Source organism: Barbus barbus, assembly GCF_936440315.1.
Source record: "Barbus barbus genome assembly, chromosome: 21".
Lineage (NCBI taxonomy): Eukaryota > Metazoa > Chordata > Actinopteri > Cypriniformes > Cyprinidae > Barbus > Barbus barbus.
In genome coordinates this window covers 16904551-16926206 of record NC_136749.1, presented here as the reverse complement: position 1 = coordinate 16926206, position 21656 = coordinate 16904551, and the positions used below count along the sequence as shown (strand labels likewise).

Below are 21656 nucleotides of genomic sequence, written 5' to 3'. Positions count from 1 at the left end.
CTCTCAAACATATACTCACAAGAATTTAATCATGTTTAACAGTTTTAAAAATGAGAGAAACACAAAACATGACAATGATATACACAATATCAGCCGATGGTTGCAACAAATACAGCAGATCCACATCCTGATTGGTCCTTTAGAGCCTGACGGCTGAGTCTGCTTTGCTCAAGGCAGCGTTTAGCGAGTGAATGAGCGGACGTGTCGGCCCCGTCCGCCTCCGCTTCCTCCGCTGCTGAACTTCCCTTGACCACGACCACCGCCACTTACTCCACCTCCTCCTACACTAACACCACCACTCATCCAGGATAGGCCCGTCCCTCTGCCTCTGTTGGCTCTGTCCCGAGGAGCCAATCTGTAAGCACCTGAAGAGTTAGGACAGAGGGGTCAGGAACTGTTTGACATGAAGATGTAGGGTGAGCTAAAGAGCTTTTAAAAACATTTTATTCATTAGAGGTATTTGTTTGCCTTTAGTCATCTCTGAGGGATACATCCAGCAGGTGGCACAATCACCTAATGTTTTACATTATATAAATAATTATTTATAATATATCACTTCAGTTTAAAATAGCGATTGACCAATATGATATTTTAAACAGGTAATGCTGAAAGATAAATAATTGTATTATTATTACTGTTAAATTTAAAAATGATAAATATTACAAATATATATATATATATATATATATATATATATATATATATATATATATACACATATACATACACAGTGCCCTCCATAAGTATTGGAACAGTAAAGACAAAATTGCTCTGTTGGCTGTGGAGTCAAGACATTTACAAATATGATTAAAAGATGAATATGAGACAAAAGTACAGAATGTCACATTTTACTATTAGCCGTTTCAACATGTTTTACCAAATAAAAAGAACGGCACTTTTAGAGTTCATCCCACTCATTGATGTGAGCATAAGTATTGGGACAGTTGAACATAAGCAGATATAAAAGATTAAAAGCTATTATTTAGTTGCAGATCCCTTACGCACAATCACAGCAGTGAGTCTGTGACCCATAGACATCACCAGACTCTTGGTCTCATCCTTTGAAATACTTTTCCCAGCCTTTAATGCAACCAATTCCAATTGTTGCTTGTTTTGGGGAGTTTCTGCCTTTACTCTCCTCTCCAGCTGGTGAAATTCATGTTCAATCGGATTTAAATCTGCAGATTGACTTGGGCAATCGAAGACTTTCCATTTATTTGCCCTTATAAATTCCTTGACTGAACTGGCAGGGTGTTTGGGGTCATTGTCCTGATGCAATATGAAGCACTTCCCAATGAATCTGGTGGCATTTTCTTGAATATCGGTAGGCAAGATGGTTTTGTACCCTTCCAAATTCATTCTGCTACTGTCATCATACATTACGTCATCAGTAAAGTTGAGTGGGCCTGTTCCAGAGGCAGCCATGCATGCCCATGCCATGACACCACCTCCACCATGCTTTACAGATGAGGCTGTATGCTTGGGATCATTGCAGGTCCCTTTTTTTTTTCATCTTTGTCTCATCGGTCCATAAACACAGTTCCAAAACTCTTCTGGCTCACCTTTGTGCTTTTTTGCAAACTCTAATCTTGCCTTTCTATTTTTGGTGCTGGTCAGAGGTTTGCATCTTGATGTGTAGCATCTGTAATTCTGTGTCAATGTCTCCTGAGGACAGGAGTTATCAGAGCATCACCCCAGCTTTCTGGAAGTTGTTGGTGATTTTACGGACATTTCTTTTAGGATTCATTTTCACAGCTTTTATGATTTGTCTGTCATTGAGCACTGTTGCTTTCTCAGCTGATCAGGTCGTTGTTGGTTGCTGGTGGTTTCCAAACTCTTGATTTCTCCATGCCCTTTTTTTTTGCTATAGCTCTAATTGACTTCCTCTTTTCTTTTAGCATCCAAATTGCTTGCTTTTCTCTCAAAGTCAGCTCCCTCGTCTTCATCCTGGTTTGTGTGTGTCACATTTACATTTATTCATTTAGCTGACGCTTTTATCCAAAGCGACTTACAATTGCTATATATGTCAGAGGTCGCACGCCTCTGGAGCAACTAGGGGTTAAGTGTCTTGCTCAGGGACACATTGGTGTCTCACAGTGGATTCGAACCCGGGTCTCTCACACCAAAGGCATGTGTTTTATCCACTGCGCCATCACCACCCCCGTGTCATCATCGAATGCAAGATTCAGAATACAGAAGTAATGGATATAACTGATACGACACATTCCCTGAAGAATTAATGCAACAGGACACAGCTGATCACTTAGAAAGACCTGTGAGGCAACTGTTCCAATACTTATGCTCACATCAGACAGAGGGATGAAACTCTAAAAGCTGATCTTCTTAGCTGGTAAAACATCTGTGTGTTGAATCACCCAATAATATAATGTGACATTCTGTAGTTTTGTCCCATATTCCTCTTTTAATCATATTTGTAAATGTCTTGACTCCACAGCCAACAGAGCAATTTTGTATTTACTGTTCCAATACTTTTGGAGGGCACTGTATGAAATAAACTTTTTTTATATTATATAAGTGTACTATAGAGGTTGAACAAAAAGTTTTATTTAATAGCCAATGCAATGCAGGCTTGGTGAGTAGAAGATATATATATGTATATATCTACTCACTACTGCATTCATTTGATCCAAAATACTGCAAAAGCAGTAATATTGTCAAATATTTTTACTATATAACTGCTTTCTGTTTGAATATATTTTAAAATGTAATTTATTCCTGTGATCAAGGCTAAATTTTCAGCATCATTACTCCAGTCTTCAGTGTCACGTGATCCTTCAGAAATCATTCTAATATGCTGATTTGCTTTTCAAGAAACATTTAAAATTATTATTATCAATATTTAAAACAGTTGAATATACTTTTATCAGGATTCTTTGATGAATAGAAAGATCCAAAAGATCAGCATTTATCTGAAATTAAAAGCTTTTATAACATTATACACTATACCATTCAAAAGCTTGGAGTCAGTATAATTTTTTTTTTGGCGGGGGGGCTGGATTATACAAATTAATACTTTTATTTAGCAATGATGCTTTAAATTGACCAAAAGTGTTGATAAAGACATTTATAATGTTACAAAAGATTTCTACTTCAGATAAATGCTGTTCTTCTCAACTTTCTATTCAAAGAAACCTGAAAAAATTCTACTCAGCTGTTTTCAACATAATAATAATAATAATAATAATAAATGTTTTTCTGAGCAGCAAATCAGGATATTAGAATGATTTCTGAAGGATCATGTGACTGGAGTAATGATGCTAGAAATTCAACTTTGAAATCACAGAAATAAATAACATTTTAAAATATACTCAAATAGAAAACAGTTATTTTAAATAGTAAAAATATTTCAAAATTTTACTGTTTTTGCCGTACTTTGGATTTATTTATTTATTTTTTAAGACCTACCTGTAGGTGGCTGTCTGGACGGTAACGGTCGAGTGAAGTTGCTTTGCCCTCCACGAGGTTCACTGTAAGTCCCTCTGTGAGTGTCAGCGGTCACTGGAGTGTTCCAAGTGGATCCACGACCACCCTCACGACGAGGGTAGTTACCTAAAACAAACAAATTCTTCTGAATAATGTGTCATGGATTTTATCAGTCACATATAAAAGGAGTACAGAGTTTATATGTGTTGAATCAAACATTTGTGTGTACCAGCAAGCAGGACACTCTTGGGGGCTGGTGAAGTGAAGAAGCGGGCATGATTCTGGAAGCCCCTCCCTCTGGTTCCTCCAGTAAATAAGCCTCTAGTTGGTGGCTTGGCTCCTCCTCCTTTTGGTGGGCGTTTGGGCAAGGGCAGGCCAGTGGGTTGACCCACCTCCTTAAACTCTGCAGCAAGGAAATCATCTACATGCATGGAAGGAGGTCGACTGGTGTTCTGCTTGCGCTGGCGGAAAATGTCATGTGGTCGACATAGCTGGCCAAACGCACCACGACCCCGACCCCGAGGGGCCGGCATAAAATGAGCTCGTTTTGCAGGCTCCACATAATCTGAATTCCCACTGCAGACAAAGAAAATTATTTATAGCTATATAGAGTTTATACATTCAAGGTAAATTAGTAACCTCAGATTAGAATGGTAAGCAGACAACACTTTGTGTACCTGGATGTGATGAAGGTCTCATGTTTGTGTTTGCCCAGTCTAAAGCCTTTGGTTGGTTTGCTGTGTCCTGGGGAAGTGGGTTCACTGAGGAACGAACGTTCTAACTCTGCCTTTAGGTCTAAGTCTGGACAACACTGTTGGGCCAGTGCAACTAGGTCTACTTTCACCTGTAACACATACATTAACATTGCTCACATGAAACACTACACATAACATGAGGAGCGATTTATACTTTTATAATTTATTAATAATCCAGACTCTACTAAATTTATTGACTCCATAATGAATATGCATTCTAAAATTTATGTAAGCAAAGAAAACTAAAATTTGTTACTTTAAAACCTGTCATAAACCGTTTTTACATTGCTCTCCAATTGCTCTATGTATTTCAGTGACAAATATATTTATCGTTCCTGCAAACACACGTCTCACCATGTCAGCTTCTGTCTCCATCTCATCTGACTGGAAGGGAGAGAACCACAGGGCCTTCAACTGCTCGTCCAGGACATCCGAGAGAACAAAAACTGTCCTGAATGTAGATAACCAATGGGTGATTGCAAAAAAGAGAATCTAACATTGAGACATTCGAGTATTTTGATTTAATACTAAGGATGTGCAAACACTACACATTTACAAAATTGACTAATCCAATTAGACACATTTGGTTGGGGCATTTATTTAAATAAGCATTTTTTTGTTCAAACAACTAGATCACGCACAACAGAAATAGAATAGAGAGCAAGTTTCTCAAGTTGCATTTAAAATTATAAGCTTTTATTGACTTATTTTGGCTTTTTTTTTTGCCTTTATTGGGACAGGACAGTACTGTGAATTAAGAGGAAGCAAAATGCCACAGGATCGAGAAAGGGATCTCTAACTTTCCTTTGTCCCATATGTAACCGTGCCTCATGTTGAAGTTCTGCTCGGCACGAACAACTATTTTAAACTTAACAGGAAGTCTTTTAATCTCAACACCTCGTTGACTCGCTTAATTCAAACACCAGTATAATTTTAGTGTCACTAAGATACGATGATATATTCTATTTTAGAACATCAAATTTAGCTAAATGAAAATGAGAAAGCTGCCTAGACAACTAGCTGACAAGGTTAACTTTTTAATATATATTTTATTTAAATTAAGGTTTATATCAAGTAATATTTCAAAGTTTTAGTTTTTTTACGGTTTTCGTTAGCTATAAAAACCCAGTCACATACACATGATTACTCTCTCTGTCTATACTACCTGTGGTTGAACTGTGTCTGAAGGGGTTCTAGTGCAGGTAGAGTGGGCTCAGCTTCAGGCTCTGCATTAGTTGGGGCATCTCCAGAACTTTCAATAATCTGTCGCAGTCCAGACACATTCTCGAGCAGAGTCTCCAAAGACTCATCCTCCTTACAGAGCTTCTGCACCAATGGGGAAACGAGAGAGTAGGACAAGATTAATATGTGCGTCTCCCTTCATTCAGGCTATAGGCCACAGCTTAATTATGATATATAACCTAAGCTGCCACATGTACCATGATGTGTTTCTCCAGTTCTGATAAAGGATGCTCCCCTGAGTCTTCCTTCCACTGCAGCAGCTGCTTCATGTCGCTCACACTAAGAGCTAAAGTGCGACTGTCTATGTCTTCATCCTGTGTAGCATAAAGAATATGTATTACCTTATACATGCATGCATACAAGCACAAATGTACTGATTCTGTTGTCAGCCTACCATGGCTTCACTGTTCAGAATCTGTCTCAAAAAGTCAAACAGGGCTGAAAGGAGCTCAGTTAACTCTTTGTTAAAGGACGCGGTTTCCCTGCGGATCAGAGAGGAAATGGCCAAGCTGTGTTTCTTCAGAGAGCTGCAACACAAACACAAGAATGATAACGATAAATATGAAAATTCTATGCTATTTTGTCTAAATAAATAAAAAATAAAACACAAAAATGAAAATCATTTTAAATGCTAAAGAAGTGAAAACTGCATTTAGCTTTTTTTTATCAAACATAAAAAGAGGAAAATAAGCAAGCATAATTAAATATCCAACAATAACCATTACATTTGAAAAATTCTCCAATAATGACTACTTTATACATGCATCCCTAAATTAGCCAAAATGACATCAAATGCATTGTGATACCTTTTCAGGTGATAGAGACCATAGTCGTGCTCAGTGAGAAACATCATGGTTCGCAGACACGTGAGCTGGAGTGTGTAGCTGCTGTGTGTATTTCCCAACACTTCCAGCATCCCATCACATATGCACATCATTATGTCTCTGGTTGGCAGTGCATTGGCCAGCTGCTCTGCCTCAGACACCAAGGCTTCACCCGAGCCGCTCACGACCAGTGACACGTCCTGGTCACACAGTGACTGAATGATGGAAGCCGTCAATTCAGCATTCTGCTGTGCTGACAGTGCAGCATCTGCAGGTAGGACAAGCATGGCAACCAGCGAGGGAAGAAGGTCTGACAGTTTGTCCTCCACTTTCCCATCACTCCGGCCCTCATTACATGCAGATCCACCCAGTAGAGCCAACATGGCTGATTTGCAAGCCCGTTGAGATGCCAGGGAGTCGAGGAGAGCTAGTAACCTCATCAGGCGTGAGCCAGCTGCCTCCCTAAACACACAACACACAGTCCATTTCAGCTGTCTGGAATATACACACACCAGTCAAACTAACCCATTTAAAAGCATCTAGGCTTAATCAGTTATCACTAGACCTAATCAACTGATTTTTAAATGATATGTTGGTCATTTAATCTTAATTGCTTAAAGCTAAAAATATGCCCCAACAAGAGGTCCACAGCTGTACTACAGGAAGTCCGCCAGTTATGTAGCACATTCAAATTCCTACATTTCTAAATGACCATTTTAATAATATAATTTTTTTTTTCAGAACTTCTGTGATTTTTAACCTAATGTAATTTTGCAAAAAAATATATAAAATATAAATTTTATAAATAATTTTTTATAACAATTAGCTTATATTAAATATAGATGTGCGTGTATAAAAAAAAAAACCTATACATACAATTTAATTTATAAAATGCTAAAATGCTATTATAACAAACCTACAAGCTATGAATAAATTGTCCTTAATATGATGAAAGTGTCTTACTGTTGCATTTCCTCCTGTAGCTGCTCCAGCAATGTCCTCATCACCAGAGTTGCAGTGGGTGCAGCAAGATCACAGAGCTGTATGCACACACGGCGGAGCATGGAGAGTAGAGGCGGACAGCTGTTGACACACACGCACCTCAGCACTTCCTGTAATACTCGAGCCTGAGCGTGTAAGTGCACACTCCACAACTTTCGTGTGTTCATCGCAACCCCGATGTCTTGCACAGATAGTGCCTAAAAGAGATAAAGGGAGATGGAAAGAGTAAATTAAAATAAACTATTTTCTAGAAATAACAAAACAGTTATGGAAGCATAAATTTGCGCCCTATGTTTTGAAACCGTTCTCATGTTAGTAGCTTTGTCAAAATTTGTCTAAAAATGTCTAGTCAGGCAGCTCACAAGTGTTTGGATCAGAGCTCCTGTATGTGGGACAATCAGCAGCAAGCAGCGACAGGTAATTGTAGCTGCATATTTGTGTTCAGTTACCTGAGTGGTCTGCATGGGCAGAGGTAGAGGAAGCAGTTCTGATAGCAGACTAAGGCTGCTGTAGATGTTCTCTGGAGCAGCCAGTATAGAGTTCAGCACTTCCTTCAGCATCAGCGACCAGCTGTTTCCGGCCACGGTCTCCTCTGAACCCGTCATCGGTTTACTAACTGCATGTGTGAATGTTAACAGTATCTCTGTCACATCTCCCTGGATACGCAGCTCCTCTGCATCCAGGCGACCGGTTGTCGGGGTGGAGCAGAGGATATTGTGAAGGGCGACACAGACGGAGGGCACACGCACGTCACGGAACTCACAGGTTCCCCCGCACAGCAGCTCTGTCAGCATGGTTCGGATAAGTCTCAGCGAGCAGGAGGCCACTGACAACATCATGAGTCGCTGCGCTGTGGGGCCCATTGGACCATGTAGTCGCCATGGCAGCAGCAGCAGTGATATAAGCTTCTGGAGGACTTTAATAAAAGTGTCCATGCCCTCTGCACTGAAGAGAGCTATGATGGCCTGGTTCCACTTCAAGTCTTTTTGCTGACCTGCAGATACATAATGAGACACATAAGCTAATATTTTTATTGGCAATCAATAGTTTTTAGCAGTAAATACCAGTACTAATTGAAACAATTTGAGATAAAGCACCAAAGCAAATATGCCATTGATAATTTCTTTAAAATTTAATTTTGTTATTCATTTAAATATTTTAAACATTTTTTTTTATATTTAAGTATTTCTCAAAATATAAATGACAGGATTTATATTTAAATGTATTTATATTTATATTAAATAAATGCATAATAAAGAACCAAGAAATAAAGAACAAATTTCTCTTGTAAATATTTATGTTTATTAAAACTGATTAATTTTAACAATATAATAGACAATAAGTAATGTTAGGTGCATTTATACTGGAAAGAATAGATAGATAGATAGTTTATTGTTTGTTTAGTATCTAGTTAAGACAAGCTTAAAAGTTAAAAATAAGGCATATAGTATGTTTGCATGTACCTGGCACAGTGGTTGGAGGGCAGGCAATGTGGCACAACACTCTGAAAGCGGTTACAAGACCCACCCCATCAGCTGTCATCAAGTTCTCCAGATTCTGACAAAAAATAAATAAAAAAATCTGATGCTACACCATATGTAATAATATATGATGTCTTTATCATGTTGTGACCCAATCCTATATAAATTGGCATTTGAGCATATGAGAAGGAGTTAGTTTTGTTTTATAGCTAACTGCAAGAGATCAAAGTAGGTTCTTATTCTTGTTGAAACTTGAACCATTAGTGCTTTAATGTCTCGATCAATGCCTAACATAAAATTAGCATACATGTTGTAACTTAAACCCCCTTAAATAATCTTAAACCCCCTTAAAATGCCATAAAATGTGGTTATGTGGTTGATAACCTCACCTGCTTTATGTAGTCAATAAGCGTAGGAATGCCACTGATATCAAAGTGTAATTTTTCAAGTGGTTCCAACCACTTAGACAGCTCTGAAAAACACATTTTATCATCAGATGTGAAGTCAGATGTGAAGGCACTTACATTTACAAAAATTATTAAATGGCTTTTAAGGCCTTGGAAAAGACATTGCTGTTTAATAGATCACAGGACTGGTGGTTTGCCTGAGATTGAAGTGTTTGGTGGGCTGCAAAAGAGTAGCAGGCTCACCTTGAAGCTTGGCATTGTTTTCATCAGCTTTGGAAACATTGAGTAGTGGAGTGGCATAGTGCTCCATCATCCGGAGATCACCTGATGTCTGAATCACCAGCAGTACAAGCATACAGGCATAGTTATATGTTACGGATTTTCTTGCTTTTCCTTCCCTGTATGAGAGAGCAAGAGGAAGTCAGCAACAGAACAAGTCATTTAAGAAGATACAGTACATTTAAGTGAAAATGAATTTGGAGTGCCTCAGGGTTCTGTATTTGGCTAATTTGTGTTTACTAACAACCTATCTACTACATGGGATCAAGACACATTCAACACAAACACATCATATTCTTATTTGTCATTATATAGACTGCCAAAATACACTCTGTTTATATACAACTGTATTGTATTAGCATAATCTCACCCTTGGCCCTCTTTGGCATGGAACTCCACCAGGTTGACCAGACAGCTGAGGTTGTTATCCAAGCTAAAAGCATGTGCAACAGCATTTCGGCCTGTGCTGCTAAAGCTAATGAGATACAGGCTGTGAAGTGTTGCCAGAACACCTGGATTATCGCCATCTTCAAGCTCTGCCCCATTCAGCTCAGCAACACCCTGAAGTGCATGTAGAGTCTGCATAAGCCACACCCAAAAACCATCGTCCATCGAACCCTCTCCACCTGCAGGAGCATCTTCACCCTCACCCTCTGAAAGGGGCGTCAACGGAGCCAAGAGAGAAGGTGGGGTCAGGTGAGTAAGGGGTGTGAGGAGACGAAGCAGCAAATTGGTGGTTTCGTGTTGGCTAAGGAGGAAGAGGAGGCCCTGCTGGGACTGTGATAGGAAACGCATCAGTTCTCTGACAGCCTGCAGGACTCCGATGTGGGCACATGTAGCCGGATCCGACAGGACAACTGCCAGGGATTCCAGGAGGTGACAAGCATACATGTATCTATAAAACATTTTTTTTTTTAAATGCAATAATTAAAGACTTGCTAAATATTTGAACAAAAGGGGTAAATAACATAGCTGGGTACACATTAAAAAAATCTTAAAAATGATTATATTTAAACTTAAAGGGATAGTTCACCTAAAAAAATTACTCATGAATAACTTTGTTGAATGAAGTCGTTATTTTTGTTTTCTTTGCACACAAAAAGTATTCTCATAGCTTCGTAAAATTATGGTTGAATCCCTGATGTCACATGAATTATTTATGTCCCTGCTGCGTTTATGGATCTTGATTGTGGTAGGACCCTGTCTATGGGAGGGTCAGAAAGCTCTCAGTTTTTTATCAAAATATCTTAATTTGTGTTTCGAAGATGAACAAATTTGGTTTGGAACAATGAGGAACAATGAGGGTGAGTAATTAATGACAATTTTCATTTTTGGGTGAACTATCCCTTTAATAACAATTAATATACTATATATAATATAAACCACAAATTTTTCATCATAATAAATAAACAGGACAACAATTTTGTAGCCATATGGTCCTGACCTGTACAGTGTTGGATAGGGATCATCACGCTCTGGTGGCCCAGTGATTCGGGCACTTGTGGGAAAAGCTTTCCCAGGAGGCTGTACCATACAGTGAGGTGCTGTCTCCAGCAGGTGGAGCAGTTCTTCCAGAAGACCTTGCAGCCTTTCCAGGTCACCTTCTGACAAAGAGGCAGATTCCAGCAAGGTATCAATGTCCATTGGGCTTTCCCGCTCTACCTCCTGGGTTTCCCTCTCCCTCTCATCTCCTTCCCTCTCAGTGCTTCCTCGGTCTCTCTCTCCGGCTTCTCTCTCACTACCCTCTCGCTCACCCACCTCCCCTACTGTGGGATGGCGTTCAGCCCAAATGCTGGCTGTCCTTTGCAGGTCAGTCAAAACCTCATAAAAATGCCCCTTTTGTAAAATGGCTGCACCAGCCGTTGCGACACGCACGGTCTGGTCCAATAGAAACAAATCCAGCAGCTGCTGGTACCCACTTGTTCCATCATTGTCATGGTGACGGTCTCTGAGCAGGGCCTCTATACCCTGTGGCTCACTGATGATACTGTCGAGGGAGCGCAGCACGTTGAGTTTCAGAGTGGATGAAACGTATTCCGCAAACAGCAAGCCTAGGAGGCTGCCAACGATTCCATTCTCCAGCAGATTCTGCACAGCCTGGGCACCACAGTCAGCCAAGGCAGAGGCCAGTTTCGTTCCTGCTTTGAGCTGGCGTAAGTTCAGCGCTATGGGCTGTGCCAGGGCAAAGTCCAAATTAAGAGCTTCACAGCTCCAGTCGACCAACTGCTTCAACTTCTCACTCAGCCCATCAGGGTCCTTAATAGACAGGAAGCTCATCCCTTTTAGCAGAAAGGCAGGGATCTCCTCTAAGGCAGTTACCCAGCCTGCCCCTCGCTCTGCCCCCTGTCCCTCCCCCCAGGCCTCCAACAGTTCTAAGAGTTTTGCTGCAGACTCCGCCCACAAGGAGCTTGAGTCCTGGATATCTAGAGTCTTAAGGTGTTTTAGCTCCACATCATAGATTGTAATGTGCGGCGGCGTGAAGTGCTGGAGAGGTCGGAGTTCACGCTCGTATGGATCATACTGAACGGTCGGTAGTGATGCAAGGTCCTCAGGTGTATAGTCCAGGTCAAAGGCAGGCAGTTTGAAAGCCCCACTCTCCAAATCCTCCTCATCACTGGATATCTGCTCATATCCATCATCACCTGCATACAAAAGCAAAACACTTCACACACAGAAAACAGAACATCTGATACATTGTTATTGAATCAGCAAATGGCCTAATGGTTAGAGAGTCGGACTCGTAATCCAAAGGTTGCAAGTTCGAGTCTCAGGTCCAGCAGGAATTGTAGGTGGGGGGCGTGAATAACCAGCACTCTCTCCTCCCTCAATACCACGACTGAGGTTCCCTTGAGCAAGGCACCGAACCCCCAACTGCTCCCGGGCGCCGCAGCATAAATGGCTGCCCACTGCTCCAGGTGTGTGTTCATGGTGTGTGTGTGTGTGTGCACTTTAAATGGGTTAAATGCAGAGCACAAATTCTGAGTATGGGTCACCATACTTGGCCGTATGTCACATCACTTTCAAATCTAGCAAAGTCTTGACCTCAAACGCTGTTCAAATGTTTAAGTTGGGCATCAGAGTATAAACAAAAATACATTGGTTCTTTTGAATATCACTGAACTCTGCAGAGAAACAGATGTTCTCCGCACCAGTCTCAGGAGTCAGAACTTTTCATTAAAGGGGCCAATATTTGCAATTGTTTACCCTATGAGAGCATTATATGTATGGGTATGTATCTATGCATATATATATATATTTTTTTTTTTAAATAAATACATAATATTTATTATTTGTAAATTAAATATTTTCACATTTATATAAATTAAACAAATAAAATATTGCATAACAGATTTTTTTCAATTTGATTTAGGGAGCATTTTTTTCCTCACATGAAATATCTGGGTCATTCTTCCCCAGAGCACCTGGTATATTCACCCTCACAATACTGCAACTCCTCACCTTCTCCATCTTCATCTGTGACCTCCTCACCCACTTCATCTTCATCTCCCTCAGTTCCCTCAGACTGCACATCCTCATCCTCCTCCTCATCAGCTGGACCCTCATCATCCTCCTGCTCTGCGTCCGAGTAATTCTCATCCGCAGGAAGAGACCCTCGCTCAGGTGAGACAGGCTCCAGGCAATCATCACCCTGTTCTGTGTTCTCCACCTTTACTGGACCTAAAGCAAAGACAACACAGTGAATGTCAGTGCTCAGAACTTTTTCAGTTTAAGAAAAAGCAATGACAAAAAACACTAAATAACATATAGTTGTGTCCCTATTGAAAAATTGGGATTATTTAAACCTGGAAATAATGTGGAGATTAATATTAATATTTAATATCTTAAAATTAAATATTAAGATATTAAGATATAAGATGAATAATAAGATTCTCTGAAAATTAACATTTTAATTAAACTACAGCCCCATTGACTCCCTCTGCCAATGCATTGATGAAATTAACAGTTGGATGTGCCAGAACTTTCTTCAGTTAAACAGGGAGAAAACTGAAATCATTGCATTTGGAAACAAAGATGAAGTTCTCAAGGTGAATGCATACCTTGACTCTAGGGGTCAAACAACTAAAAATCAAGTCAGAAATCTTGGGGTGATTCTGGAGACAGACCTTAGTTTCAGTAGTCATGTCAAAGCAATAACTAAATCAGCATACTATCATCTCAAAAATATTGCAAGAATTAGATGTTTTGTTTCCAATCAAGACTTGGAGAAACTTGTTCATGCCTTTATCACCAGCAGGGTGGATTACTGTAATGGTCTCCTCACCGGCCTTCCCAAGAAGACCATTAGACAGCTGCAGCTCATCCAGAACGCTGCTGCCAGGATTCTGACTAGAACCAGAAAATCTGAGCATATCACACCAGTCCTCAGGTCCTTACACTGGCTTCCAGTTACATTTAGGATTGATTTTAAAGTACTTTTACTCGTTTATAAGTCACTCAATGGCCTAGGACCTAAATATATTGCTGATATGCTCACTGAATATAAACCAAACAGACCACTCAGATCATTAGGATCGAGTCAGTTAGAAATAACAAGGGTTCACACAAAACAAGGGGAGTCTGCTTTTAGCTATTATGCGGCCCGCAGTTGGAACCAGCTTCCAGAAGAGATCAGATGTGCTAAAACATTAGCCACATTTAAATCAAGACTCAAAACTCATCTGTTTAACTGTGCATTTGTTGAATGAGCACTGTGCTATATGTCCGAACTGACTGCAATACATTTTATGTATAATCATTTTCTTTAAATTTATTTTAAATCATTTTCTTTATCATTTTAAAATTCCTTGTTTTTATTATTTTTATTTCCATGTTTTTATTGATTTTAATGTCTATTTCACTTTCTTTTATGTAAAGCACTTTGAATTACCACTGTGTATGAAATGTGCTATATAAATAAACTTGCCTTGCCTTGCCTAAACATTTCTCTCTAATTATTATGCTGATAATATTTTATTTGAAAGTTTGTGATCACTCTTGTATATAATACTTAATATTTTCCACACAGACATACACTGACCAGGTGCAGGTAATGCCTCCTCATCATCATCGTCTGGAGGTGGTGGTCCTGGTGGGGTCCGTGGCCCTCTAGGTTGTGGTCTTGGTGGGCTGCCATTAAACTGTTCTTCATTTTCCCAATCTGCAATAGATTTACACACTTGTGTTTAACATTTTACATAATGACATGGCATTATATATTTGTGTATATAATGTTTGTGCTGACCAGTTTTAATGATCCGCTTGGATCCCAGCTGCTGCTGTTGGGGCAGAGGGGGTGGAGGAGGTGGCGGAGAATCCCGCTCGTGGCTGTGGGGGCGCTCGGCTGTGCCATACACTGCCAACGTCAAGCATGTGTACCATCCACGCAGGACTAACCCATCTGTGTTTATCTTCGATAACACAAAGACAAAATGAAAATTAGGACACGGTCTGAGACTAAAGGGGAGGAGCATAAAAACCAAAACACAAATGAAGGATCATTTGTTTACAAGCCATGTGAGTGCAGGAGCTGACAGCGTTAGTCATTACAGAGGTATCTGCAAATACACTGTGGATTTCAGAAAATGCTTTTGAAGTATTCATAGAGCTGAGGAAAGCTGCTGTCAGCTGTTTTGCAAATTACTGCATGTGTTTGAGTTTTACGTAGAAATTTGTTGCCGGGCTGTAATGAGCGGGTCTCTTACCTTCCCATTAGGCCTGAAGATGATGGATTTGTTCTCATCGTACTCGAGGCTAGTGAGAAACGAACACCAACATCAGTGATTTGAACAATCAAAAGAGTACATGCATCTATTCAGTTACAGATTTGTGAGACAGCGTACTGTATTTCTTGCTGAGCCTGTCCAACACAGGTGTGCATGTGTGTGTATGTGAGTTTATTTAGTACCTGCCCAGCCTGTCAAACACTGGGGCGTTGGGTTTGGACACATTGTTGAAGAACAGGTCCAACTGGAATGCATGAGGGGCTGTTTCCCTGAAGATACACAGGAAGGGGCATTGTAACCGTCAAAACGTAAACCTGAAACCCCTATTTGCCATCAGTAGCTATTTTCTGTCAAATCAAACTTCCTGTATATCAGTTAGCCTGCAGGAATCATTTTAAAAATGCCTCTTTTTCTATACAAATTTATTGTCAACTGTATCATTTTAAAAGGACAGAATAAAGAATAGTTTTATATAGTCTGTCATATCAAAACAAACTTCCCGTTTCTCTCATTGTTCTCTTAATAGGTATGGAGACAAGTGGGATGAGGGATGAGATCATGGGAAAAGCTGAGAGTGGTCAGAGAATAGGGGGTGTGGTGGATCTGTTTTTAAAGAAGGAACAATAGCGACCATAGAAACCTTTTCCAATTTCCTCAAATGTCCTCCAGCCATTTCACTTCTGAGGACACCACAGAATTACTCATGTCCTATTGTGCACTACAGAAGCACTGGGACAGTTTGTATACACTGTAAACAAGGTCGAAATGCTGTTAACTGTCACAAAAAGTGAAGTGAAAATTAGGGATGAGCAAAATGACATCTTATTTACACTACTGTTTAAACGTCGTTGTTGTTGTTGTTTTTTAAAGAAATTAATACTTTTACTTAGCAAGGACACTTTAAATTGTTCAAAAGTGACAGAAGTAGGGTTGGGAATCGAAAATCAATTCCAATTTAAGAATCGGATACTTAAGGTAAGGCATCGGATATTGTCGTAAAATTAAAATTTCAATTCCACATATTTTTTCTTCAGAATTGTAAGAGAACTACAACTTCCATTAAAAAAGTCTAAATGTATCCAGGCTCATGCAGCTCTATTTTGCACACAAACAGCTCTTAATCGAATCCAGTTTTTATGTAGCTGGCTGATTTTTATTCAGGGTGTTCAGAAGCAACTCGAAGTTTTGCAAAAAGAGACTAAATAAATATGTTTGCTATCTAAATGTTTGACTTTATTTTTTTTAAACACATTGCAATCAAAAATGGGAATCGATAAAATACAAACGATATTTAACCGGCCTACAGAGAAGACATTTATAATGTTATAAAAGATTTTTAATTCAAATAAATTCTGTTAATTTTAACTTTCTATTCTAAAAAATATCATGGTTTTCACAAAGATATTAAGCAGCACAACTTTTCAATAAGGCCGTAAAATTATTATAAAGTGGTACTTAAATGTCAATAAATGTAGCACTGATTCTTTAAAGGGGATGAATTCAGACAGAACTTTTCTTAACTTCTTTTATAACTGTTAGATTGTCAGCATTCAAAAAAATCCTTTTGGAGAAGTTGTCTCTAAATTCATCATATTGGCACTACAAAATATACACTTCTAGAAATAAAAAGCCTTTTCTAAATGACTAGCTGGTTGTTGGATGACCAGTGAACCATCCTAACCCAAGAATGGTCATGTAATATGGGTGGCACAGGCCTGTGTGGAGGGATTCAGTAGTAGTTGTGCGATTCTTTATAGACCATTTAATTTCTTGCTGTACGTTTAGAAAAGAGAGTGTGTGTGAGTGTTTTCTCACCCAAATGCTCTGCTGTCAGGCAGGTTGCTGTGTGCTTTGATGCCAGGGGGAATGACTCGCACTTCTGTGATCAAGACACCATAAGGAAACCTCACAACGTCCACATTTGTCAACTTGTAAGAAGACAGACATAGAAAAATGTTATGAAGCTTGCTTATCAAGACAAGGATAAAATGTTATGACAGATAGACTGAAGGGCCAGATTTCTCATAAGCCCCTTTCACACTGCACGTTGGTCCCGGAAAATTGCCGGAGTGCCTTCTGTGTGAACGCAACCACATCCCGGGATTGATTCCGGGATCAATCCCGGGTTGGGGACCTAGTAACATTGCCGGGTTCAGTCCCGGAACGAGTGCTGTGTGAACAATGCTGGATCAATGCCGTAAAGGCTTATGACGCGCGTTATCATGCGACTCTTTTACCGGGTGTTTTGAAGGCAGATCAAAGTTCACACAACGAAAAATGTGTAAACTGGAATGAAGCAGCGATCGGAGCTCCTCACTATCCGTGCTGAAGCTGAAATCGTTCGCCAGTTTAGTGAAATGGTGCGCGGCGCATTATACACGTCACATGAAATGTCACGTGTCTTTACGGGATCTTTACGGGTTGTGTGTGAACGCACGCACAGATTCCGGAAAATCACTGGCAGTGTGACTGAACCAAAATCTAACGATCCAGGAACAAGTCCCGGAACACATTACCCGTGTATTTTCCGGAATCTCTGTGTGAAAGGGGCTATAGACACACCCTGACTGAGCAGTCAACCAGAAAAACAGTCCGGCTTATTTATCTGTTAAAGTCTTGGAATTAGGATTTCTATGGTTCAAGGTATTTGAAAACACAAAAGCATTCTCCGAAGTTCTTATTGAATCTAAAAAAGGTTGAATGGTGTTTATAGTCCTTTCCTCAACAAACTGTCATAGGGCAACAGGCCTGTCCAACCTGTTTTTACAGAGCTGTTTGAATACACCTGTGGGGTGGCAGATCACTGCAACAATACAAAAGCACCAATCAAACACATACATACATACATACACACACACACACCATAACAAGACAAATTCCAGGACAAGAGATCTGTTTCCAGCCTTCACTAACAGGATACTATGTAAAACATTGGAACGAGGAGAAATTGCATGTAAAGAGATTAGTCTTATAAAACAAATAATAAAAAAAAAAAAAAAGCAAAAAAAAAAAAACGCAATCACAGTTGCCTCTCGACCTAAGATCTAAGTATAAAAAACAGCACTGAATCAAATCATTTTTATGTCTCACGTACTCTTCATTTCAATTTAGTGAGTGATTGATTTGTTAGCAATCGGATTTTCTTGCATAAAAAGACACCATATTCTGGCCTAGGATCAGGCCGTTTGATTTTTTTAAATGTGAATTTGTTTTGTTTCTGTGAGATTTACTCTGAATTATAATAAAACAGCTGTGAGGTCATACTCCCTGTGAAAATACAATTATTTTCAGATGGGTATACCTGTTGGAAGTAATTTAAGATTATTTTTATCCGTGCTAGTTAATCAGTTAAAATCTAAAAATTAGATTTATATAGTTACTCAATTCTGTAAGCTCATGAGGCTGCATCTCTCATAATTTGAGCACATTGATTTAGGCAGGTGAATGTATGTGCCGTCAATGTTTAGTCATGATAACAATTTTCCACTTGCTCTCAGGGTAAATTTCTGGAAGATACGATGATCAGACACGCTCAACAAATAAAGCTGATAAATCAGAAGCGATTGGTCATGAAAAGCACAACAGAAACAAAAGCTGACTTAGAAAAAAAACATTTAGCATTACATTACATTCTATTACATCACTTGCTCACCAATGGATCCTCTGTAGTGAATGGGTGCCGTCAGAAAGATAGTTCAAACAGCTGATAAAAACATCACAACAATCCCCATGTAATCCACTTTGTCTTGTGAAGTGAAAAGATGCATGTTTGAAATATACAAATCCATTGAGGCATTTTCATTTTAAACCATTGCTTCAGGCTAAAGTCTATAAATCATAAACTATAAACCCACCAGTGAAAAAGTCAATCTCCTGTTGTCCTTACATCAAAATCTATATTATGGATGGAGGAAGCAACAATTTGAAGTGAAGTGACGTGTGGCCAAGTATGGTGACCCATAATCGGAATTTGTGCTCTGCATTTAACCCATCCAAATGCACGCATACAGCAGTGAACACACACCAGGAGCAATGGGCAGCCAATGCTGCGGTGCCCAGGGGAGCTGTTGGGGGTTCGGTGCCTTGTTCAAGGGCACCTCAGTCGTGATACTGAAGGAGGAGAGAGTGCTGATTATACACTCCCCCCACCGACAATTGAGAATGTACCTGAGAATTCTACCTGAGACTCGGGTTACAAGTCCGACTCCCTATCCATTAGGCCAAGTTTAAGTTAAAGTTTCAATGATTCATCTTTTAATTACTAACATGCAGCTTTTCACTTAACTGGAGTTGTGAGGATTACTTGCTGGTAATTGTGATGCTTTTATCCTCTGTTTGAACTCTCATTCTGACGGCACCCATTCACTGCAGTGGATCCACTGGTGAGCAAGTGATGCAATGCAAAATTTCTTCAAATCTGATCCAATGTAGAAAACTCACCTACATTGTGGACGTAGTAAAATTTCAGCAAATATGAATTTTTAAGTGCACTACTTCTTTACCAATAGAAAAGTTATACAGAATCACAAGATACAAAGAACAAAACTTTTAAACAACCACAGCGGTTAAATGAGCTCACATAGATGCAATTCAAATATTAATCACTACCTAAACGGTACATTGAATACACGGTGTTTCTGCTTTCCTATTGTCCCCAACTCTAGTCCACACACTTTAACCCCCTGGCTACTTCTGTAAAAGTCTATAGATTACAGACAGATCTCCTTGTTTACATGCACATGCGGTGCTGTCAGATATACATGAACCGGGGGCGTAACGTTAACTGAACAGGCACCGGCTGATACCTTAACAACAATATATGAGCAGCTTATTTTTAATGAATAAATAAACAAATGGGTTATCACAGTACATTCTACTTGTTAATAGCAACTACACATACGCTGTCAACAACAATATAACCACGAGTTTGATTGCTCTGGGGAACAACTTATACCGTTAGGTTTGCTCTGCCATACAACGTCTATAGTCGATTAACGTAATTGTTTTAAGTGAAGAATAACGGGTGTTATTATGAAAATGTGAATTTTGTCTTTAATGAATTGAATATGTATGAATTACTGTGCTAATTAGCAAGCTAACCAACTGTTCATAGCGCTCAGTGCGTTATTACAATGGAAAATTTAGGAACGCAGGAAAAATATTTCAACGTCTGTTAGACTTTAGTCTCTGTATCATGCGGTTAAAAAGACACAGGTGAAGATGGAAGACTTCGCAAGTTTACCTCTGCACTTTGATGCTTGAACGTATCTAAAAAGAGCAGCTCCATTGCAGAATCCCCCGCCATCTTTCTTGGTCACATTAGGACTTCCGGTAAAGGAAACACTTCCGGAGTTGAAGGTGTACGTCACTACGTTAGTTGTGTTGTAGGATCAGTAGGTTTTAGAAACTGCATACATTTATGTTATGGCTGTGTAAACAGTGTTTTCCTACACTTGCATTTAATGGAGTTTATGTATTAGATAAAAAAATGCAATAACGTCTTTATCAGAAATCTTTATTTTTATTTTATTTTTTTTATTGAATGCTTGAAAACAACAACAACAAAACAATAACAACTATCATCGTCAAAACATAACAATACCACAAACGTTCAGGGACATTCAGTCTTTCAGTCCAAAGGAAGTGCCAAGTCCTTCAACAAAGTCATTGTTCTTATTGCTTTTATGTTCGTAGAGAACTCAATAGAATCAAAATACATTTTCATTTCAAGTTTGAATCTTAAAAAAAAGAGGTTTGCATTTAGAAAAATTACATTTATGAATATGATATTTAGCTAACAGGAAAATAAGGTTTATAAAATAAGTATCACCTTTTTTTCACATTCATGAAAGCCAAAAATGACATGCTATAAGTAAACTCAAAATTAGGATTCACATTACATTTGATAAAGTCAAGAATGTCACACCAAAATGATGTTAAGAGCAATTCCAGAATAAATGTAAAGATGTTTCATTGTTTTCTAAACAGAAAGAACAGTTGGTATTAATATCATTCTTAAGTCTTTTAAGAGAGCACTTATCCGGGTAAATTCTATGAATCAACTTAAATGCAATTTCTCTCATTTTGTTAGTAATTAAATATTTGTGAGGTAATGTCCAAACTTTCGTCCAGGGAATATCACTTACTAAACCATTCCAATAAGAGATTACATGAGGCACAGAAATAGACTCCATCTGAAACAAAACTCTAATTTTCTTATTGTTTTTGACTTGGATAACGAAAGGCGCTGTTTTCCAACAAATGTTTTACAAAGATCCACTGAGTGACATGAGATTGGAAAAGAAAGAGCTCTAAAAAGCATGGGAACCCCATGTGGCACTGCATCAGCAACAATTGCAAACTCTTTCGGACTAACAAGAATTCCATGCTTAGCTAAAAAGTAATTACAGATTGAACCATTTTGATTGAAAAGTTGAGACACAAAAATAATGCCATTTTTAAACCAATAAAAAAAAAAAAAGAGATTTGTGTTTATACA

At 39.0% G+C, this 21656-nt stretch overlaps 1 protein-coding gene across 1 annotated transcript; it reads right to left on the bottom strand.

The window, feature by feature from the left end:
- Window positions 1–10: 10 nt before the first annotated feature.
- LOC306887575 (protein virilizer homolog) lies at window positions 11–20487 on the bottom strand. Its single transcript, XM_079445409.1, has 23 exons — window positions 20400–20487; window positions 16973–17085; window positions 15340–15426; window positions 15137–15185; window positions 14677–14842; window positions 14473–14592; window positions 12894–13112; window positions 10879–12076; window positions 9805–10329; window positions 9399–9553; window positions 9138–9220; window positions 8731–8824; window positions 7717–8261; window positions 7229–7464; window positions 6248–6727; window positions 5836–5968; window positions 5639–5755; window positions 5365–5525; window positions 4554–4650; window positions 4122–4288; window positions 3674–4020; window positions 3427–3570; window positions 11–365 (listed from the first exon to the last, which is right to left on the bottom strand). Exons 1-23 carry the CDS (start codon window positions 20460–20462, stop codon window positions 181–183), a joined length of 5484 nt encoding a protein of 1827 aa, XP_079301535.1. The 5' UTR covers window positions 20463–20487; the 3' UTR covers window positions 11–180.
- Window positions 20488–21656: the final 1169 nt, after the last annotated feature.